This window comes from Podarcis erhardii (genome assembly GCF_964252035.2).
Source record: "Podarcis erhardii genome assembly, chromosome: Z".
NCBI classification, from domain to species: domain Eukaryota; kingdom Metazoa; phylum Chordata; class Lepidosauria; order Squamata; family Lacertidae; genus Podarcis; species Podarcis erhardii.
Window position 1 is genome coordinate 48,426,161 of NC_138504.1, and position 18,570 is coordinate 48,444,730.

The 18,570-nt window shown below is 48.1% G+C and overlaps 1 protein-coding gene across 3 annotated transcripts in view; it reads right to left on the reverse strand.

Annotated features, from left to right (window-relative positions):
• Positions 1 to 572: 572 nt before the first annotated feature.
• ABCA2 (ATP binding cassette subfamily A member 2) overlaps positions 573 to 18,570 on the reverse strand; it is a 106,295-nt gene continuing 88,297 nt past the window's right edge. For all 3 annotated transcript variants that reach the window (XM_081847397.1, XM_081847399.1, XM_081847398.1), the window contains 13 exons: positions 18,204 to 18,351; positions 17,584 to 17,707; positions 16,493 to 16,625; positions 14,469 to 14,586; positions 12,683 to 12,861; positions 10,838 to 10,979; positions 9,984 to 10,118; positions 9,422 to 9,525; positions 9,114 to 9,206; positions 8,371 to 8,473; positions 7,405 to 7,542; positions 5,209 to 5,415; positions 573 to 3,760 (listed from right to left, as the gene is read on the reverse strand). In XM_081847397.1, the coding sequence (XP_081703523.1) occupies positions 3,725 to 3,760; positions 5,209 to 5,415; positions 7,405 to 7,542; positions 8,371 to 8,473; positions 9,114 to 9,206; positions 9,422 to 9,525; positions 9,984 to 10,118; positions 10,838 to 10,979; positions 12,683 to 12,861; positions 14,469 to 14,586; positions 16,493 to 16,625; positions 17,584 to 17,707; positions 18,204 to 18,351 (1,660 nt within the window). In that variant the 3' untranslated portion in view covers positions 573 to 3,724. The remainder of the gene's footprint in view (positions 3,761 to 5,208; positions 5,416 to 7,404; positions 7,543 to 8,370; positions 8,474 to 9,113; positions 9,207 to 9,421; positions 9,526 to 9,983; positions 10,119 to 10,837; positions 10,980 to 12,682; positions 12,862 to 14,468; positions 14,587 to 16,492; positions 16,626 to 17,583; positions 17,708 to 18,203; positions 18,352 to 18,570) is intronic.

Below are 18,570 nucleotides of genomic sequence, written 5' to 3' on the forward strand. Positions count from 1 at the left end.
GCAGTTTGTCTCTGTGTTTCTCACCCAAAATTGCAGTGTATCATGGGAAACACTGGGACCTCTTTTCTCCCCACCCAGCATGCTACTCAAGTGATAAAAGCACTGATTTCAGTGCAACCTCTGCACTGTGCTGAAATGGAGAATGGAAAAAACTTAAGTAAGGTCATGTGTGTGTTTGTATGTGAGGGAGAGAGAGTGTGTGCTTCAGTTCTGGTACCAACAAAAAATTCCTGGGCTAAATGTGTGCTTGGAGGCAACCTGTCCTGCAGCTGTCGACCTTTCTGAGCCACTATATCTTACTGAATTATTATTATTTATTAAATTTGTTTACCACCTTTCATGCGACGATTCCAGGGAGCTTGACAACAGAAAAATATGGAATGAAGATACAAAATACATAATGAAACAAAAACAACCCAACCCCCCCCATTTAAAAAGCCGTAGAATGTTAATTAATCAGCTGAATGCCAGTTCCAGCTGGCAGACTTCAAGGGTTCTCATGAGAAGCAAAGCATATTCCCGCCAGCCTAAAACCTGCCCACCCCTGCTGTAAAGCACACATCAACCACCAGTTGGTTATTATATTTTTATTAAAACAAACATTATATTCACATTTTGTTTGTCTGGTTTGTTGGGTTTTTTGTTTTTTGCTTGCAATATACAGGCTCTTGAAGGGCCCTCGCCAACAGCCAGTTCTTCCCATGCAAACCAATTGAAGGGAAGGACTCCAGCCCGGTGAGGCACAGTACATGAAGAGGTGGCACATGTCAAGGGGCTGGGGGAGACTTGAAAGAGAAGATAGCCCAGAGTGTTAAGGCAGAGCACCGGAGAGCAAGAATCACAGGAGCGCAGACCCACCCAGGGCAGGATCCAGAGGAGTCTCTCAGTTCGCCTGCTCCTCGTGGATGTGGGTGAAAGTCTCACGTTTTGCTCCAGACTTCCAAGGTGCATTCTTGGCAGAGCTCAAAAACAGAAGTTTCCAGGGATCAGGTTGTTAACCAAAAGCTGCCTGAGCTGTAGCAGCTGAAACTACGCAGGTTTTGGGAACCTGCAATAAAAGCCCCACTCCCCAACTCTCATGCATGCAGTTGTCCCCTTTCTTTGGATCTTCCTTCCCTCCTTAACCTAGCCAAGATTGTGTACACACACACACACACACACACACACACACACACACACACACAAACTTCCACAAAACCCTAAAACAAATAAATAAAAAACTTGCACTTGCTCAACATACACTAAAAATAAATTATAAAAACCAAAGCCTCCAGATTTTTCAAAATGCAGTTTGTAAACCAACACATCCCGTGTGTCAAGTGGCTCAATTTGGCAAATTCTGCTCAGCTGCTTGGGGGTGGGGCTGGGGCGCAGGGTAAGAAGCTGCCTTAAACCAGATCCAACTGTCCATCCATCTTCTCCAGTATTGTCTACCAGACAAAAATGAAAGGACAGTGAAATGAGACAGATGCACGTGTGTATGCTTGTGAATAATGCGTAAGGAACCAGCAAGCTGTCAGGTACCAAAGGATGGCCTTCAGACTCCAACCAGAAAGACATTGTGTGTGTGTGTGTGTGTGTGTGTGTGTGTGTGTGTGTGTGTAACAGAGTAAAGACTCAGCGGGCAGCATTTGGGGGAGGAAATGAAGTGCCTTTATAGTAAAGTCAGTATAGCCCAGTGTGCTCTATTCCAGTGCTCGCCTAAACTATTAATAAGAGTTTTACAGGAAGGTGTCTTATGCCATGTTATCCCTCTAGCCTAGTATTTACTCTGACCTGAAGCCCTTCAGGGTTTCAGGAACAGATGGAGCTTTCCCATCCCCTGATGTTACCTGAACCTATTTATATATATCAATCTAGAGATTTTGCTAAGGCGTCGTCTACCTGTCTTTTTTTGCTAAGGCATCTACATATTAAAAAGACTTACCAGATGAATTGACAGCTGTAGTAAGAGACTTTTCAGTGTTGGCCCCAGAGCAGTGGAACTCTGCCCCTTTGGGGATGCAGCAGGCCTCATTCCTTGCCATGTTCAAGAGGGCTTTGAAGCCCACTTTCAGTCCACTGAAACATGGCAAGGGATGCCATGGCAAGGGATGAGGTGGAAAATATTCCCTGCATAATTTGCTATTTCAACTCTCTTTGGTATGGTCAACTGCTTTCCAAACCAAAATTTTAATTAAAGGGAACCTTGCACTCCCTCTGCAGGCAGGGTGTGGTGATGGTTCACTGGGCATGAAGAATTCACGGAGGAGACAGGAGACAATAGCTATGAGACATGGCGGCTCAACCAAGCACCCATGGTTGGGGCAGTCTATTTCAAATGTGCCCTTGCCTGTGAACTTTCCAGGGGCATCAGGCCAGAAATGATTGACTACAAGAAGCTGGCCAAGATAAAAAGGCCCACACTACCAGAGAGCTGGTGTGTCTGTGTCTGTGTGTGTGTCATTGGTTACTCAGAGAATATGCAGCACTCAGCTGGCTGGACTGCAATCCTTCAAAGACAAACTCCAACTGATAAGTCGTGACTGTGAGAGAGGTCAGACCTGGGAGGACAGCCAGCAGCAACTCTTCCTAAACTTGCTGGTCCAACACTTCCTGCATTCTGTGCTCTATTGCCACAATGAGTGTGTAGCTCAGGTTCAGCTCAAGAGTACGTTCACTAGAGGACTCCCTACAAACCCCAAGACAAAACTGCAGGCAGAGGGGCGTTTCCAGCGAAGGACCCAGGGCCCAAGTTCAGCTGAGAAGAAGCCCTCTCTCCGCACCCCCAGCACTCAACTATGCAAAGCTCCACACTGGAGGTTTCTGCCTTCGAAAGCTTTAGGTGGTTTTCAGCCGGGAGGAGTAGCATTAGTTAGGTGCTTCGGGCGGGTGGGTGTTGTAGAGAGCAGCACGGCAGGATCATTCATTTTGTAAAAAACCCAGAAGAATCCAGGCCTAAGTTAGAGTGAGCAGAGACAGAGGGAGTGTGTGATCCTGTGCACACACGCCCTTGATTCAACAGCATTTGCCAGCTTTGTAAGAAGCAAGTGGTGCCACCAATCTCTTTTTATGTCCCGCGTTAAGTGACAAAGTAAGAAAGAGGGGGAAGGAGGTTCTTTCCTACAAATAAGCCCTGCGAGAAAGCAGCCCTCACAGTCCACCCAAACAGCCCTCATATTTGGAGTGCCATTCTGATGAATGAAGCTTCTCCCCTCAACAGCTAGCCCTCTTCGAAAAACATCCTCCAGGGATCCCAGAGGCAAGTTGTTTAATTAGCTGGCTGCTTCAGAGTCAGGAAACACCCCTCCATTAACGACACCCCCCCCCCCCGCCAAAAAACCCACCAGAGTTCTGTCCCAATTGACAACTTCTGGGCTCAGGGGGTCTACATCTCTTCTCCTGCTTCTGGAAAAACGCTCCCTTACGCAAGCCCTCCTGCTCTCCTTGCAGACACAACTCAGGCAGTGTGTCTTCCCACCCCCAACAACTGGGCCAGTTCCTTTTCTGCAGGTCTTGCCAGCCGCCAACACGGAACCGCCCAGAGCAAGTCGCCCAGATCAGATGCTTGTGAGGTGGGCCCCCTGACCACCTGCCTCTTGCAGTTGTCAACTACCGCTAGACAGAGGTTCGATGGAGGTTGTGGGGGAGGGCCAAGGAAGGTAGATGTCAAGGAGGGAGTGGGGGAGGCGGAGTCCATGGTGGTTCCAAAAGCCGAGGGAGGGGGTTGCATCTTCTCCACTCCTCAGCAGAGCGTGTCGGTGTTGAAGGAGAGCTGAGCCTGTGGGGAGACAAGGAAGATATACAAAAATAGTACGGTATGATTTGGGACATGGCACTTTTCGGAAGAACAGGTGCAAAACCCTGGGCTAGAGGGAGGGGGAAAAGAAAAGAAAAAAACACAAGAGGCATCTACAGCCGACAGGTGGCCATTTATCCACCAGATGCTGCAGTCCAACTGTCTTGCCAGGTAAGAATCGCAGGACCAACTGCAGCTGCCACATTCCATAAGAGCTGGCTGCATTAATGCCTCTCTTTAATTCAGTGGCAGGAGAGGATGCCAAGTGTGGTGGAAGATTCAAGGAGGATGGTGGTGCTAGCAGCAGAGACTGCTGCCTCCTCCCCTTCATCATCTCTCTTCTTCCCTCCTCTCTCCTCCCCTGCCAACATAGAAAGAGCGGGCAGAACTGAAAGGGAAGTGATACTCATGCTCACCCGGCTGCTTGCAGCAGCATAGCAGTGCATCCAAGGGGAGAGTGCGCATTGCAGGGCAGCTGAAGGGAAATGGTGCAACCTGTTGACTGAGAGCAGCTACTACAAGCCCAAACAAGTGTCACCTTTTTCTTGCTGCTGCCACCTCAGGCTCCTGCTTTTTGCAACCTCCCTTTTAGCCACAGTTGCATGCTGGCTCTCCCCCCACCCTCCATCCACATTATTGTAAGATTTGGGGGTGGGGGAGCCGGCACTGCGTACCATTGAGTAGCACCAAAAAAAGAAAAAAAAGAAAAAAAAAGGATTGAGTAGAGTATAACATAGCATGCTGTCAATATGAAAGATGAGAAAAGAGAAAGGCTTATTTGTGTTGATGAGGAGACGAAACTTTATCTCAAATTAGACCTAATATAAATGAGATTACCCAGCCAAAGCAAGCGCTCACACCTCTCACTCAGTCTGTAAAAAAGGTAAAGGGACCCCTGACCATTAGGTCCAGTCATGGCCGACTCTGCAGTTGCGGCGCTCATCTCGCTTTGCTGGCCGAGGGAGCCGGCGTACAGCTTCCAGGTCATGTGGCCAGCATGACTAAGCCGCTTCTGGCGAACCAGAGCAGCGCACGGAAATGCCGTTTACCTTCCCGCCGGAGTGGTATCTGTTGATCTACTTGCACTTTGACGTGCTTTCAAACTGCTAGGTGGGCAGGAGTAGGGACTGAGCAACGGGAGCTCACCCCGTTGCGGGGATTCGAACCACTGACCTTCTGATTGGCAAGTCCTAGGCTCTGTGGTTTAACCCACAGCGCCACCCGCGTCCCTCTCAGTCTGTAGACACCAACAAATTAGGGACTCTCTCATCAGTACCTATACGGGTGGGGGGGATGCTTAATTTATCGTTTTCCTCTTTCTAATATGTAACTCGAAGTGCAATTCCTTTCTTCTTGCAAGTGTAAACTTCAAATAAGAATAAATGAAAAAGAAAATAGTATCATGGCTGCCATGAGAGCAGTCCTCTCACCCGCTCCTCTTCAAAGCTGATCAGGCCCTCGTCATCTGTTTCCAAGTCCTCGGGCTCCTCCACCACTAGGGCCCGCAGCTCAGTTGGGGCTGCACGGGGCCGCAGAAGGTTCAGCAAGCGCTGGAGAGGCGATTCCATTGAACAGGCCGGGCTGGTCTCCTGCTGCTCTAGGTTGTCACTCTGCTTCTTAGCGAAGTTCACAAACACCTAGGGATGGGGAGGAGGAGGAGAAGAGCAAAGTGATAGTCTTACTCCATATATATGATTCAGGTCGGTGGCCGTGTTGGTCTGACGCAGTCGAAAAAAATAAACAAATTGTCCAGTAGCACCTTAGAGACCAACTAAGTTTGTTCTGGGTATATGAAGAAGTGTGCATGCACACGAAAGCTTATACCCAGAACAAACTTAGTTGGTCTCTAAGATGCTACTGGATAATTTTTAAATCCCCTCCCCATATATGAGACTGCTTTACCCTGTATATGCCCACTCAATCGCTTCAATCTGTGCTAGTTACAAGTGACACATAATTCTTGTTCCACACTTGGAAGAAATGGGGCTTTTAGTGAGGCAGCACTCTCACTTAGGAACTCTGTGCTTATTGACATCAGGCAGGTACCTTCACGGTACTCCTTTCAGCACCAGCTAAAAACATTTTTGTTTGCTCCCCAGACACGTAGAATGTTTACATTATCAGTGATATTAATTATTATTTGAATGTTTTAGATAACTGTTTTTACTGATTTTTTTGTTTTGTTTTGCTCTTTTTCTTTGCAAACTGCTTTGATGGTTTTGTTTTGTTCTGTCTTTTACAACAAAGAGACCAAGGAGTCAATTACCTGACCACCTAAACATTAGGAAGAACTTCCTGACAGTAAGAGCTGTTCGACAGTGGAATTTGCTGCCAAGGAGTGTGGTGGAGTCTCCTTCTTTGGAGGTCTTTAAGCAGAGGCTTGACAACCATATGTCAGGAGTGCTCTGATGGTGTTTCCTGCTTGGCAGGGGGTTGGACTCGATGGCCCTTGTGGTCTCTTCCAACTCTATGATTCTATTCTATGATTCTATGACCCCCACCATGTTATCTCCAGAATTTTGGATAGAGGTCACCTCCACTCCTGTTCCCCAAAAACCCTTTAACCAGAAATTCCAGGGATGTAAGAAGTGCAAACTGGTCATGGCAGAGAACTCATTGAGAAGGCCAACTCAGTGCACTTACTTCTTTGAGAAAGGCAAATTCCATGCTAGCGTATTATTAGCAAAGGGACTGAAAATACAATTGCCTGCATTGCAATGTCCCTATACATACATCTCTGGTGGGCAGCTGGATCACCTGCCCTAAGATGAAAAGATAATGAGTCTGGGCGTGTTTAGCTTAGGGGGAAAAGGGAGAGTGCAACTGCAGAAGTCTGCAACATGATGAATGGGACAGAGTGAAGTTTTTCTCCCTTTCTCCTAACAAGAGAACCCAAGCCCCCGCTCTGCATGAAATGGATTGGCAAGGATATTCAGGAGAGACACAACAGCAGACTGACTACATGTCTCAATGAACATGCCCCCCCTCCCTCAAATACATGTTTAAATTGGCCACTTTCATTTAAAGAAAACAGCCTTTTGGGACCCTGATCTGGAAAATGGTCCCAGTATGGCTTGGGACCCCATATTAGGCACCTTCTGAAAATCACCTCTCCTCACTCCTGCCTCTAAATTGCTATGTGCCTCAAAGGTGCTGCTGTTACTTTTTAAGAAACCAGTTTTTCATATTATGTCCCACAACACCCCTGGGTTGAGATTGTCATGCAGTGCATGATGGATATATGAAATTTGCTGTCAAGAAGTACGAAGTATCACAAGGAGTTGCTTTCTATCGGGACAGCTGTCTGTCCACCTGGCCGTGACTCTCTGGGTCACTGGTCTTCCCCACCCCCTGCCAGCTCAGAAACCATGGACTGAAACTGGACCTTCTGCATGCAAAGCATGCTCTTCCACTGAGAGGTGTGGAAATAGCCAACTGGCTTAGGTGGCTTCATAGAAGAAGTCAATGGAGGAGGCCTTATTGAGGGCTATTAAGAATGAGAGCTAAACAGAACCTCCATGGCATAACCACTTAATATCAGCCCCTTGGTTCCCCACAGCCGGGTGCTCTTGATGGCTTCACCCTCAAGAGGTCAGGGAATGGTCCTGAGAGGCTCCTGCACTCACGTTGTCCAGTGTGGTCTGACTGACGGAATAATCCTCAATGCCCAAGATGTCCACCACTTGCTCCATCTTGCTGAAGACCTGAGCCAGCGAGATCTGCTCTGACTTCAGCTGGTACTGCACCTTTGTGTGGTGCCTCTCCTTGGAAAACAGAGACAAAACATCAGCACAGCACCAGAACGGCCTCTCCCTTTTTTGCACCCCACCCCCTTCTAAATCTGTCTCCTGGTGGACTTTAATACCCAGTGCTATGTCCGCATGAGTGAGTAGCTCAGAAGAGTTTGCATGATGCCAAACTCCTCACATTTTTCATCTGGCACCAAGATTGTGTCAGGTGGGGGCTCTGCTGAATCTCCCTCTGAACGTCATTTCGTTATAGTTCTGTTTTCAATGCCACACAAACTTCTTCAGGCTCTTTTTATGTTCTCTTATTGGCAGTTTAGGTGTAGGGTCGTGGTTCCCAATGTGGGGCACCCCCCCCATAGGGGGCAATTTGATTTTTAAGGGGGGCAATTCGAGAATGAGTTATTAACAGTTAATGGCCTTTTAGGCTTCCTCCAAGTGAATAGGAGTTCACTTTTTGAATAGTAACAATCATATGTCACTAGGGGCGGGGAGGGAATCAGGATTTTAGAGATGCATTGCCAAAAAAAGGTTGGGAAAGGTGTAGGGGAAACTAGGAACTTCCCTTACTGAATTCAGTAGCAGTTATTGGTTGCAAGGTAGCAACTTCCACAAGTGAGATTGCTTCTTTGCACGTTCAATCAACAAATGTTATTGAATTCATTATCTTGTTATTATTGACCTCCAATAAGTGGACCTCCTAATTTCCCCTATACAGGAACAGAGATATGAAATCCCCCTTTAAAGAAAGCTCTGTCATCTGCTCCCTCCCCCACAGAGGCAGCCAGGGGCCAAGCTTGCAGGAAGCAGGGCCTCTGGGCATTCTCACGCTGGAAGGAGCCTAACCTTGAGGACAGCCTCTGGGAAGTTCCTGTTGAAGAACCGCACTACCTCCTTGACATTCAGGCTGGATTTGGTCCGCACTGTGATCATGTAGCCGTCTCCAAACCTAGAGGAACGGAGGGATCAGGAAACCAACCATGCCACTCTCATTTCTCTCTCTGCACATGCCCCTCACCAGCAAAAGTTAGCCCTGGTTTCTCACACCTTGGCTTGCAACCATGACGCACCTTCACAAGCAATTTTCAAAGTGATGTTTAGTGCAGCTGAAACTTATGGCACCGCTTCCTGTCAGGCCCTGGGGCAAGGCAGGGCCTGATCCAGACCCTTTTCAGATCAGGTACCCATGGAAGCAGGGCCTCCTGGCTAGGCCAGATCCAGCACCCTTGGGAAGCTGCCATGGCCTCCTATGAACAGGACCAGGTGGCTGCATCCAGCCCTCCTTCAATTTCCCACAATGCCCTTCTTCTCTACCTCTGGGGCAGTGTGGGAAGTCATGAGAGTGACTGGTCCCAGCTGCCCCATGCAGCTGAAGACACTGCCTCCACAGGCAGGTAAGCCTGATGGCAGAGGAAGGGGGAGTCGCTTTAGCCAGGACCCCTTCAACTACAGAGCCAGTCCTGTCCCGTGGGATCTGCATCCACAGCCAGCCTCACAGCAACCAGCCCAGTTCTCACGTGGATGAGCAGGGGTTGGAAGAGCGTCTCTTTGATGCACCCTCTGGCGCCCCTTGACCTTTTCCCGCTCACCTGTTCTTTAGGTGCTGGATGCTGCCCAGGCACTTCAGGCGCCCATTCACCATGATTGCCAAGCGCGTGCAGAGGGCCTCACACTCTTCCATGCTGAGGGAGACAAAGGAGAGGGCCTCAGCACAAAGACAGCCTGGATGGGTAGATCACGCTGGGTCTGAGTCGCCCACATGATCTTCTCCCAATACAGAGTGAGCAGGCAATCACAAGCCCTTACTCCAACAAAACTTCCATTGCCTCAGTTCAGGCCCCGCCCCCTTGCCCTGGGTCTCATGAAGCAGAAAAGGGCACCCCAAGGCCCCGCCAACCTGTGTGATGTCAAAACCACTGAGCGGCCCGTCTTGATGATGTCCAGGATAAGGTTCCACAGGAAACGCCTGGCCTTTGGATCCATGCCAGTGGTTGGTTCATCCTGCCAGGAAAAGGGGGCAAATGGCAGAATTAGCTGCCCACAGGGGCACCCTTAAGCCTTACCGTCATTTGGGTTGGCTCCATGCAAGCCTATTGTCAGTTGCCATGGATTCTGGATATAAATCATCAAGGGAAGGAGGGACCCAGGAAACCCAATTTAACTTAACACACATTTCCTGCAATTTACATGGTCATCTTTTTTGGTTGGAGACTTGGTTTGGGTTCTTTGCCAGGGTTTTGTTGCTAGGTGCTGCTAGAGGACTATAGGCTTTGGTGTGTGTGTGTGTGTGTGTGTGTGTGTGTGTGTGTGTGTGTACACACACACACACACACACACACACACAAAGACACAGCACTAGCACAATAGCGGCACCTAGGGACAGAAAAAAGCATTACACAGTACTCAAGCTGTGGTTGCTCTTGTGTGCCACGCACCCTAACCCCACCTCCTCTCCTCACCAGGAAAATGAAGGCTGGGTAGCCAATCAGGGCAATGGCTGTAGATAGCTTCCTCTTGTTGCCGCCACTGTAGGTGCTGGCAGGTTTGTTAGCATATTTGGCCAACTCCAGCTTCTTTAGTGCCCACTTCACAACCTGAGAAGGCAAAGAGGAAATAGCTCGTACACAGCTGGTACCCCCATGAGAAGAGCCCTGCTGGATCAGACCAAAGGTTCACCTAAACCAGTAGCCAGGTGCCTCCAGGCAGCTCCCTCAGCAGGGCAACGAGGCAATGGCCCTCCCAGGCTGCTGCTCCTCAACAACTGATGCTAAAAGAGACGCACTGTCTCTGGGCACGGAGGCTTCATTCTTAGCTACCCTAAGAATATCAGAATCATCCTGCAGGATTTGGTGGAAGCACCCACGTGGCCTATCCTTTTTGGCCAGCCATAAGCTTCCTAGGCAAGGCGTGAAGGCTGGTTCCCACCACCCCACACTCCGCCACCAACAACTGATGGTCAGGGCCATGACGACAGCCGTTAGCAAACCTCTCACCCCTTCTGTAAATCCCTCCAACACTCTTTTAAAGCCATCTGCAACAGTGGCTGCCACCACATCTTGTTGCTATGAGTTCCACAAATTAATTATGCATTGTGCGAAGCGGCAGCAGCTCCTTGTTTGCCCTGAATCTACTCCTGCTCAAAGCTGTGATGCACAGCTTAGCCATTGCCCCAATCATTAGGAGTCCCGGCTGACCAGCAAACCAGCCACCCGGTAGAGGTCCATGGGAAAGAAGAGGCCAGAGTCATCCCGACCTTCTTCCTCTCTGCTACTGCCCCCAGAGGAAGCAGCCCCTCCACAACACGCTTGCTCACCCGCTCCTCATCCTTCCATGGAATGCCGCGCAGTCGGGTGTACAGCTCCAGGTGTTCTTGCGCCGTCAACTCATCAAAGAGAGCATCAAACTGTGGACAGTAGCCCAAGCTCTGCTGCACCTGCAGAATGTCCTTCAAGATGCTACAGAGAGAGAGAGGAGCAAAGTAGTCAGTTCCTCTGAGGAGCCCTGATGTCAGGAGCGAGCCAGCAGTAAATCGTACCAAGCAAGTGGAGTCAACTCTTGATTAGAAAGACACAGGAGTGTCAGGCCTAATGCACGTAGGAACTCTTCAGTACGTCTTGCCCCTATGAAGCAGTTGCAGAGACTGAAGTCCCCAGGTTATCTGACACTCCACCTGCATGCCTGTCTTTGCCCCTCCCACTTCATACCTCTTCTGGTTCTGGGAGACCCAGTGGGGAGAGGGCCTTGCTGCAGGACGATGGGGAGACACTTGCACCTCTCCACCAGCTGGACTAATCTCCGCCTCTTGCCCTCCCTGCTCTCCTGCATCAGCTTCTGATTCCGGGCTTTTCTCTGCCACAGACTCTCTCTGCTCACTAGGCCCTGTTACCTCTTCAGTTTCTGACATCTCCTCCTTTCAGTCTTCTCCCTCTGACCACTCATCATCATTCCACCACCAATCCCCAGGCTCCGAGCCTTTTCCCCCCGGAGAGTTTTTCAGCTGGTTCCTCCCACCATTCCACTGTGCTCAACCAGTCCTTGACACCCAATTATTGCTATTATTTAATGTATTTATTTCCCACCTGTCCCCCAAGTTGTTGCTGTTATATCTGCAATTATATCCCACCTTCTTCCCTCTAAGGTGGCACAAACTTTATCCTCACAACACCCCCTGTGAGGTAGCCCAAGGTCACCCAGTGAGCTTCATAGCTGAGCGGGAATTTGAACCCGGGTCTTCCAGGCCCTAGTTTGGCACTTTACCCACTTTTAAAACAATGTAATAAAACACAAAGTAATAAAAACAAACTACTAAAAACAATCACTAAAATATGCCAGATCATGTTTAGAATTGACAACTAGTTGTAACTTCATGGGAAGTCAAGTTTGTTTCAACTGACAAAACAGTCTCCCAGCTTTTTCTTGTTTTTAATCACTCCAAGAGTGCTGGAATTTGTGAGGGCCCAGCAATAAAAATGCTTGCAATTGCAAGTGCAGTCATACCTCGGGTTACAGACCCTTCAGGTTGCGTGTTTTCGGGTTACGGACGCACCGAAACCTGGAAGTACTGGAACAGGTTACTTCTGGGTTTTGGCGCTCGCGCATGTGCAGTAGTGCTAAATCGCGCTTTGCACATAAGCGCCGAATCGCAACCCGTGCATGGACAGACATGCCGTTGCGGGTTGCAAACGTGCCTCCCGCACGTTCGTAACCCGCGTGTCCACTGTAAAGGGTTTATCAACACGAGTCTACCAACCCCTTTAAGTATGTGAAAGGGAACATCATATCCCGTCATTTATTTAATTTCATGTAGGCTCTCATTCCAAAACACCTGCACATGATATCCTCCAGAACAGATGCAGGAAGTCTGCCTTAACAGAACTGAAGCCCAGTATTTATTAGTACAAGCTGGGCATATCTTACCTAATCTATCTGGGTGAGATGCAACTGAGAGGCTGCTCTGAGCAAGTTTTTCTTCTCTTTCCCCAAAAGCAGTGCTTGTGAACCTCTCGGGAATGTTCACACAAGTGTACATGAACGGGTCAGGCTTGCGCAGAACCAACTGTGACTTTTTGCCTGGCTCTTACAACAGAACAGGTGGCACAGCAACCTTGTGCCAGAACCAAGTGCCACCTACCCCCAACCACCTGCCCCATGGACGTACCTGTGTCCATTGATGAAGGCCTCGCCACCAGTTGTGCTCTCGTCCCCTGTGAGCATTTTGAAGGTGGTGGTCTTCCCAGCCCCATTGACACCCAGCAAGCCAAAACACTCTCCTGGGCGGACGCCCACACATAGTCGGTCCACGGCCAGGATGCGTCCAATCTTGCGGGATTTGTATACCTGGAACCCGGTGAAGGAGTGAAGTCATCAGTAAAGGAATGAAGTCATCAGTCACCTGGTGTACTATTAGTAGGGCTTGTAGGAAACTGGCAAAATGGCCTGTTTTTCCTAGCTGGCAACCATAGGAGGCGAGAGTGCTCTTGACCTCAAATCCTGTTTGCTGGTTTCCCACATGCACCTGGCTGGCTACTGCAAGGTCAGGATGCTGGACTATATGGGCCATTCGCCTGATCCAGCAGCAGCTCTCCTTCCTGGATTTTGAACTTGTGGAGTCACACAAATTACTATCATCATCATCATCATCATCAATTTGTATATCTTTAAAGACCTTTAAAGCCCTATGCGGCCTAGGACCCTCATACCTACGGGGCCGCCTCTCCTGGTATGCCCCGCAGAGGACCTTAAGATCCACAAATGACAACACTTTGGAGGTCCCAAGCCGCAAGGAGGTTAGATTGGTCTCAACTAGGGCCAGGGCCTTTTCAGTACTGGCCCCAACTTGGTGGAACGCTCTGTCCCAAGAGACCAGGGCCCTGCAGGACTTGATATCTTTCTGCAGGGCCTGCAAGACAGAGCTGTTCCACCTGGCCTTTGGTTTGGACTCAGTCTGACCCTCATGTTGCCCTCCCCTCATGCTCTGGATCTATTGGCTACTTTTAAAATGAGGCTGCATTTTAAATGGCATTTTAACCTGAATTTTAAACTGCCCCCCCCATTATGATTTTACTGTGATTTTATTGGTGTTATTGGTGTTTATTGGCTGGGGAGGGCGGGGTATAAATAAATTTTTTTCTTCCTCCTCCTCCTCCTATAATACCACCCTTCATCCAAAGATCATGAGTCTGTTCACAACAACTCAAAACTCTCTCCTCCGGTTGTTTTCAGAAGCACTACTGCCTCCAATCACAGTGGCAGAGCATAGCCATCATGGCTAACAGCCACCGATAGCTTTCTCCTCTGTGAATTTGCCTAATCCTCTTTTAAAGCCGTTCAGGTTGGTGACCATTACTGCTTCCTGTGGAAGCGAGTTCCACAGTTTATCTCTGTGCTGTGTGAAGAAGGGCTTGATTTTACAGGTGAAACTCGAAAAATTAGAATATCGTGGAAAAGGTCCTTGATTACGGTAATCCAACTTAAAAGGTGAAACTAATATATGAGATTGACTCGTGACATGCCAAGCAAGATATGTCAATCCTTGATTTGCTATCATTGTAATGGTCATGGCGTACAGCTGATGAAAACCCCAAATTAACCATCTCAGAAATTTAGAATATTCAAGGAGATCAGCAAAACAAGGATTGCAAATCCAGCAAGATTGGACCTCTGAGAAGTAGAAGCACATCTCGCTTTGCATGTCATGAGTCAATCTCATATATTAGTTTCACCATTCAAGAGGAATTCCTGAAATCAATAAACTTTTCCATGATATTCTAATTTTTCGAGTTTCACCTGTACTTGTCCTGAATATCCCAGCAGTCATTGTTTGCTGTTTGTGGAATTTGATCCTTTCATGTTACGGCAATTCCTGCCCAATTAAATCCCTCTCTGATCCTGGAAGCCAATCCTCGCCACAGCCCCGACAAGATTGGCGGAAAGGCATCCCCTACCTTGGTGAGGTTCTCGATCTTCAGCATGTCGTTGTCAGCATCTCCCCGCAAGACTCGATGGCGCTCGTTTGCTACATCCACATCATCCTCAACAGGTTTGCTTGAGACAGGAAGGCGTCTGGATCAGAGGAAAGGGAACAGGGTGTGCAGTGAGGCTCAGGGTGCAGAAACTGAGTAGAACTGTTAATAAGGCTCTTCTCATTGACCAAATCTGTGGGTACGTCAGTTGCTGAGACCACATAACACCAGTCTTTAAAGAAATACACTGGCTCCCAGTACGTTTCCGAGCACAATTCAAAGTGTTGGTGCTGACCTTTAAAGCCCTAAACGGTCTCGGTTCTGTATACCCGAAGGAGCATCTCCACCCCCATCATTCTGCCAGGACACTGAGGTCCAGCTCTGAGGGCCTTCTGGCAGTTCCCTCACTGCGAGAAGTGAGGTTACAGGGAACCAGGCAGAGGGCCTTCTCGGTAGTGGCACCCACCCTGTGGAAAGCCCTCCCACCAGATGTCAAAGAGAAGAACAAGAAGAAGAAGAAGAAGAGTTTGGATTTGATATCCCGCCTTTCACTCCCTTTAAGGAGTCTCAAAGCGGCTAACATTCTCCTTTCCCTTCCTCCCCCACAACAAACACTCTGTGAGGTGAGTGGGGCTGAGAGACTTCAAAGAAGTGTGACTGGCCCAGGGTCACCCAGCAGCTGCAAGTGGAGGAGCGGAGAAGTGAACCCAGTTCTCCAGATTATGAGACTACCGCTCTTAACCACTACACCACACTGGCTTTTAGAAGACATCTGAAGGCAGCCCTGTTTAGGAAAGCTTTTAACTGTATTTTAATATTCTGTTTGAAGCTGCCCAGAGTGGCTGAGGAAACCCAGCCAGATGGGGGGGTTGGGTTATAAATAAATTATTATTATTATTATTATTGCCAGTTACTTTGAATCGGGTATGTGTGTGTCCAGATGAGTAAGACTTAGGAGAGGGTTCAGCTTCTTGCACCCTTATCTAGACAATTACCATATGCACTTATCCTAATATCCTAATATAGACATTTTCACCTGCAATTTGTGTAGGCCTTTCAGGTTAGAGAACTATGCCACACTGTTTTCAGAAGTGCAAATTTCAAAGGACAGCTTCATGTATTGGCTTAGGGAATAGAAATTTGATAGGGTCACATTAAAATGCATGGTTCTCCCTATTCCAATTTTATCATCAAAACAACCCTGTGAGGTAGCTTCGGCTGAGAGTCAGTGGCTGGCCCAAGCTCACCCACTGAGCTTCGTGGCTGAGTGGGAACTAGAACCTCTGTTGCCCAGATTCTAGTCCGACACTCTAACACATTGTTTCTCAAATTTGGGTCCCCAGCTGTTGTTGGACTACAAATCCCATCATCCCTAGCTGGCAGGACCCTGCTCTAACTATTATGTCACATGTGTTGGGGTGAGTGTCATCCAGTCATTCCCAGAAACAAGAGGTTACAGCAAGTTCGTGAAAATTCCAGAAGCTGCCAGAATGCTGAACTGTTTACTGCAGGTGTCAAAGTCAACGTTGTGAAAACTGTTCTTACACACGTGCAGCTCCTGGACTGAGATATTTAGTCTCATCCTGTCTCTTGAACAGGAAGGATATAAGAGAGGCAGGGGAGGGCCTTGAAGCTCTCTAGGGTAAGGCCTGCAACTTCAAAGAGGACCTCTATAGGGGCTCCGGTAGAAGTTTGCATAGTTTGTAACCATTATGCTTAAAAACTGACGGTAAAAGTATTGCTGTCTGTAATGGAATTATTGCTCCATGCCTGACTTGGAAGCTCCTACACGTTTTGCTGCTGTGTGTTTACTCTGCTTAACTGGGTGTCTGGAAACGTGCTGGACCCAAAGACAGGAGTTTTGCTGTAAAGAAACCCAACAGGTGGTTTGCCTGCTTAGCACAAACCCAAACAGGTTATGGGTGATGTCCCATAATACCAACAATAAGAACCTTTGGCATATTGATGATGCCACCAGTGGCCCATCCCACCCACTCCATGCTTACTGTGGTTTCCGGAAGAAATTATACTGGCACATGATGGTGATGAAGAAGCCCACAAAGCCTTCAATTGTCATGGCAACCAAGCCTCTGGTCACGATGTCCCACTCGAATGGTGACTTCATTTTGTCAAATTGCCCTAAGGTGAGGGGACACACAAAAGCAGAGCTAGTGGCTGAAGATGCACCAAAGAATTCCCTCTTTCTGGACACAATCATCTGAGAAGTAACACTCCCTGGTTTATCCCCATCTGAATTTTACTCAAGGCCTACTGAAAACAATGGTCCTAAGTTCGACACCCCCACCCAATTTAATGGGTCCACTTCTTATTCAGGATGGATAAAAGGAAAGACTTCTTGACACAGCACATAGCTAAAACTTTGGAACTTGCTCTCGGAGGAGACAATGATGGCCACCAACCAACCTGGATGGCTTTAAAAGAGCATTGGGGGCGAAATGTAGAAAAAGCTTTCAATGGCCAGTAGCCATGATGAATGCTTCTAAACACCAGTTGCCACAGGAGGGGAGAGGGTCTTGTGCTTGGGTCCTACTTGCCCATTTCCACAAGCATCTGGTTGTACTAGATAGCCTGATCTAATAGGCTTTTCTTATGTTCTTCTGAGTAACATCAGATATAGCAGTTCCTGTTTCTGTTCAGCCGCTCTCAAGCCAAACAACTGTTCTGGCCTGTTTAGGGCTTTGATTAGCAAAAGCCCCCTGCTTTATTCCTTAAAAAGCAATCAGTGGCAAGGATGTGCTCATGGGAAGCCCCTCTTTTGATGCTGGTTGTAGTTACTTGATTGGTGGCAGATAGACAAGACACTCTGCACCTGTTCATAAACTCTTTCCCCCTCCACTAGAGGTCCACATGTCCCAAGACTAAGTCATGGCTGTAAAAGGTGCCAAGCCATCTTTTGCAAACTGTTGACCTCCAGGCATTTTGGGCTACAACTCCCATCACCCCACAATGCCTGCACTGGATGCTGGCTGCTGGAAGTTATTGTCTAAAACATCTGTAGGGCACCAGGTTAGCAAAGGCTGGACTAATCCATATAAAAAACTAAGCAAAGGGTGCTTAAGCAGGCTGGGAAATTTACCAATCTTAGCATAGTATTCGTTGATGTATTCATTGTAGGCCATCTCCATCAGCCCATGGCCCAGGTTGTAGTTTGGGAAAATCAGGAAGCAGCTTTTTAAGTAGCTGTTCACTACTTTCAGGTCCTACGGAAAGAAGACATAAGAAGGTCGCCGGAGACGGGTCAGAACAAATGCATATCTAATCCGTAAACAATAACTTTTAAAGCCACCCATCATGCTTTGTATATCTATTTATTCATTTCATAAAATTCACAACAAAAATATCAGTAAAAAGAGTTAAGAACAACTATTTAAAACTTAAAAAAAATTAAATCAGCGATAAAGTGAAACCAGACTAAAACACACATCAATCAATGTTCTACATATCTGGGTTGGCTTCCCTAAACAAAAATGTTTTTAGCAGGCACCAAAGGGCACAATGAACGTGCTTGCCTGATGTCAACAGGCAGGGAATTCCAAAGCCTGGGTGCTGCTGCATTAAAAGATCAATTTCTTACAAACGAAGAGCAAGTATGAGAGTAGATCAGAGTTTCCCTGTTCAAAATGGCACCCCAAGGCAGCCTCATGGGAGAGCCAAGGCTATAACTTTTCCACCACCTCTCGCCCGAGTCCCGCTCACCTTGTCGTGCTCAAAAAGCTGCAGCAGGAACGTGGCCACGGTGGCAGTGATGCCAATGAACAGGTTGATGACGATCAGGAAGACGTAAGCTGAGCTGGGCACCTCAAACCAGAAGGATGCTGGGTACATGATGGGGGTGATGGACCAGCTGGAGGGTGGTGGGGCAGAGTGGAAAGAGAGAGAGATCATTAAGAGGCAAATTGAGAGGTGGTGCTGCTAAGGAGGCAATTTTTTACCTCTGGTAGGAGCACTGCTATATACAGCCTTTCTGGGTCCATAAAGAAATCTCTCAAATAGGAAAGTAGCTGACTGCATATGTGTCTGCCCTGTTTTTATTACCATCATTTAATGGATCGAAAAAGGAGAT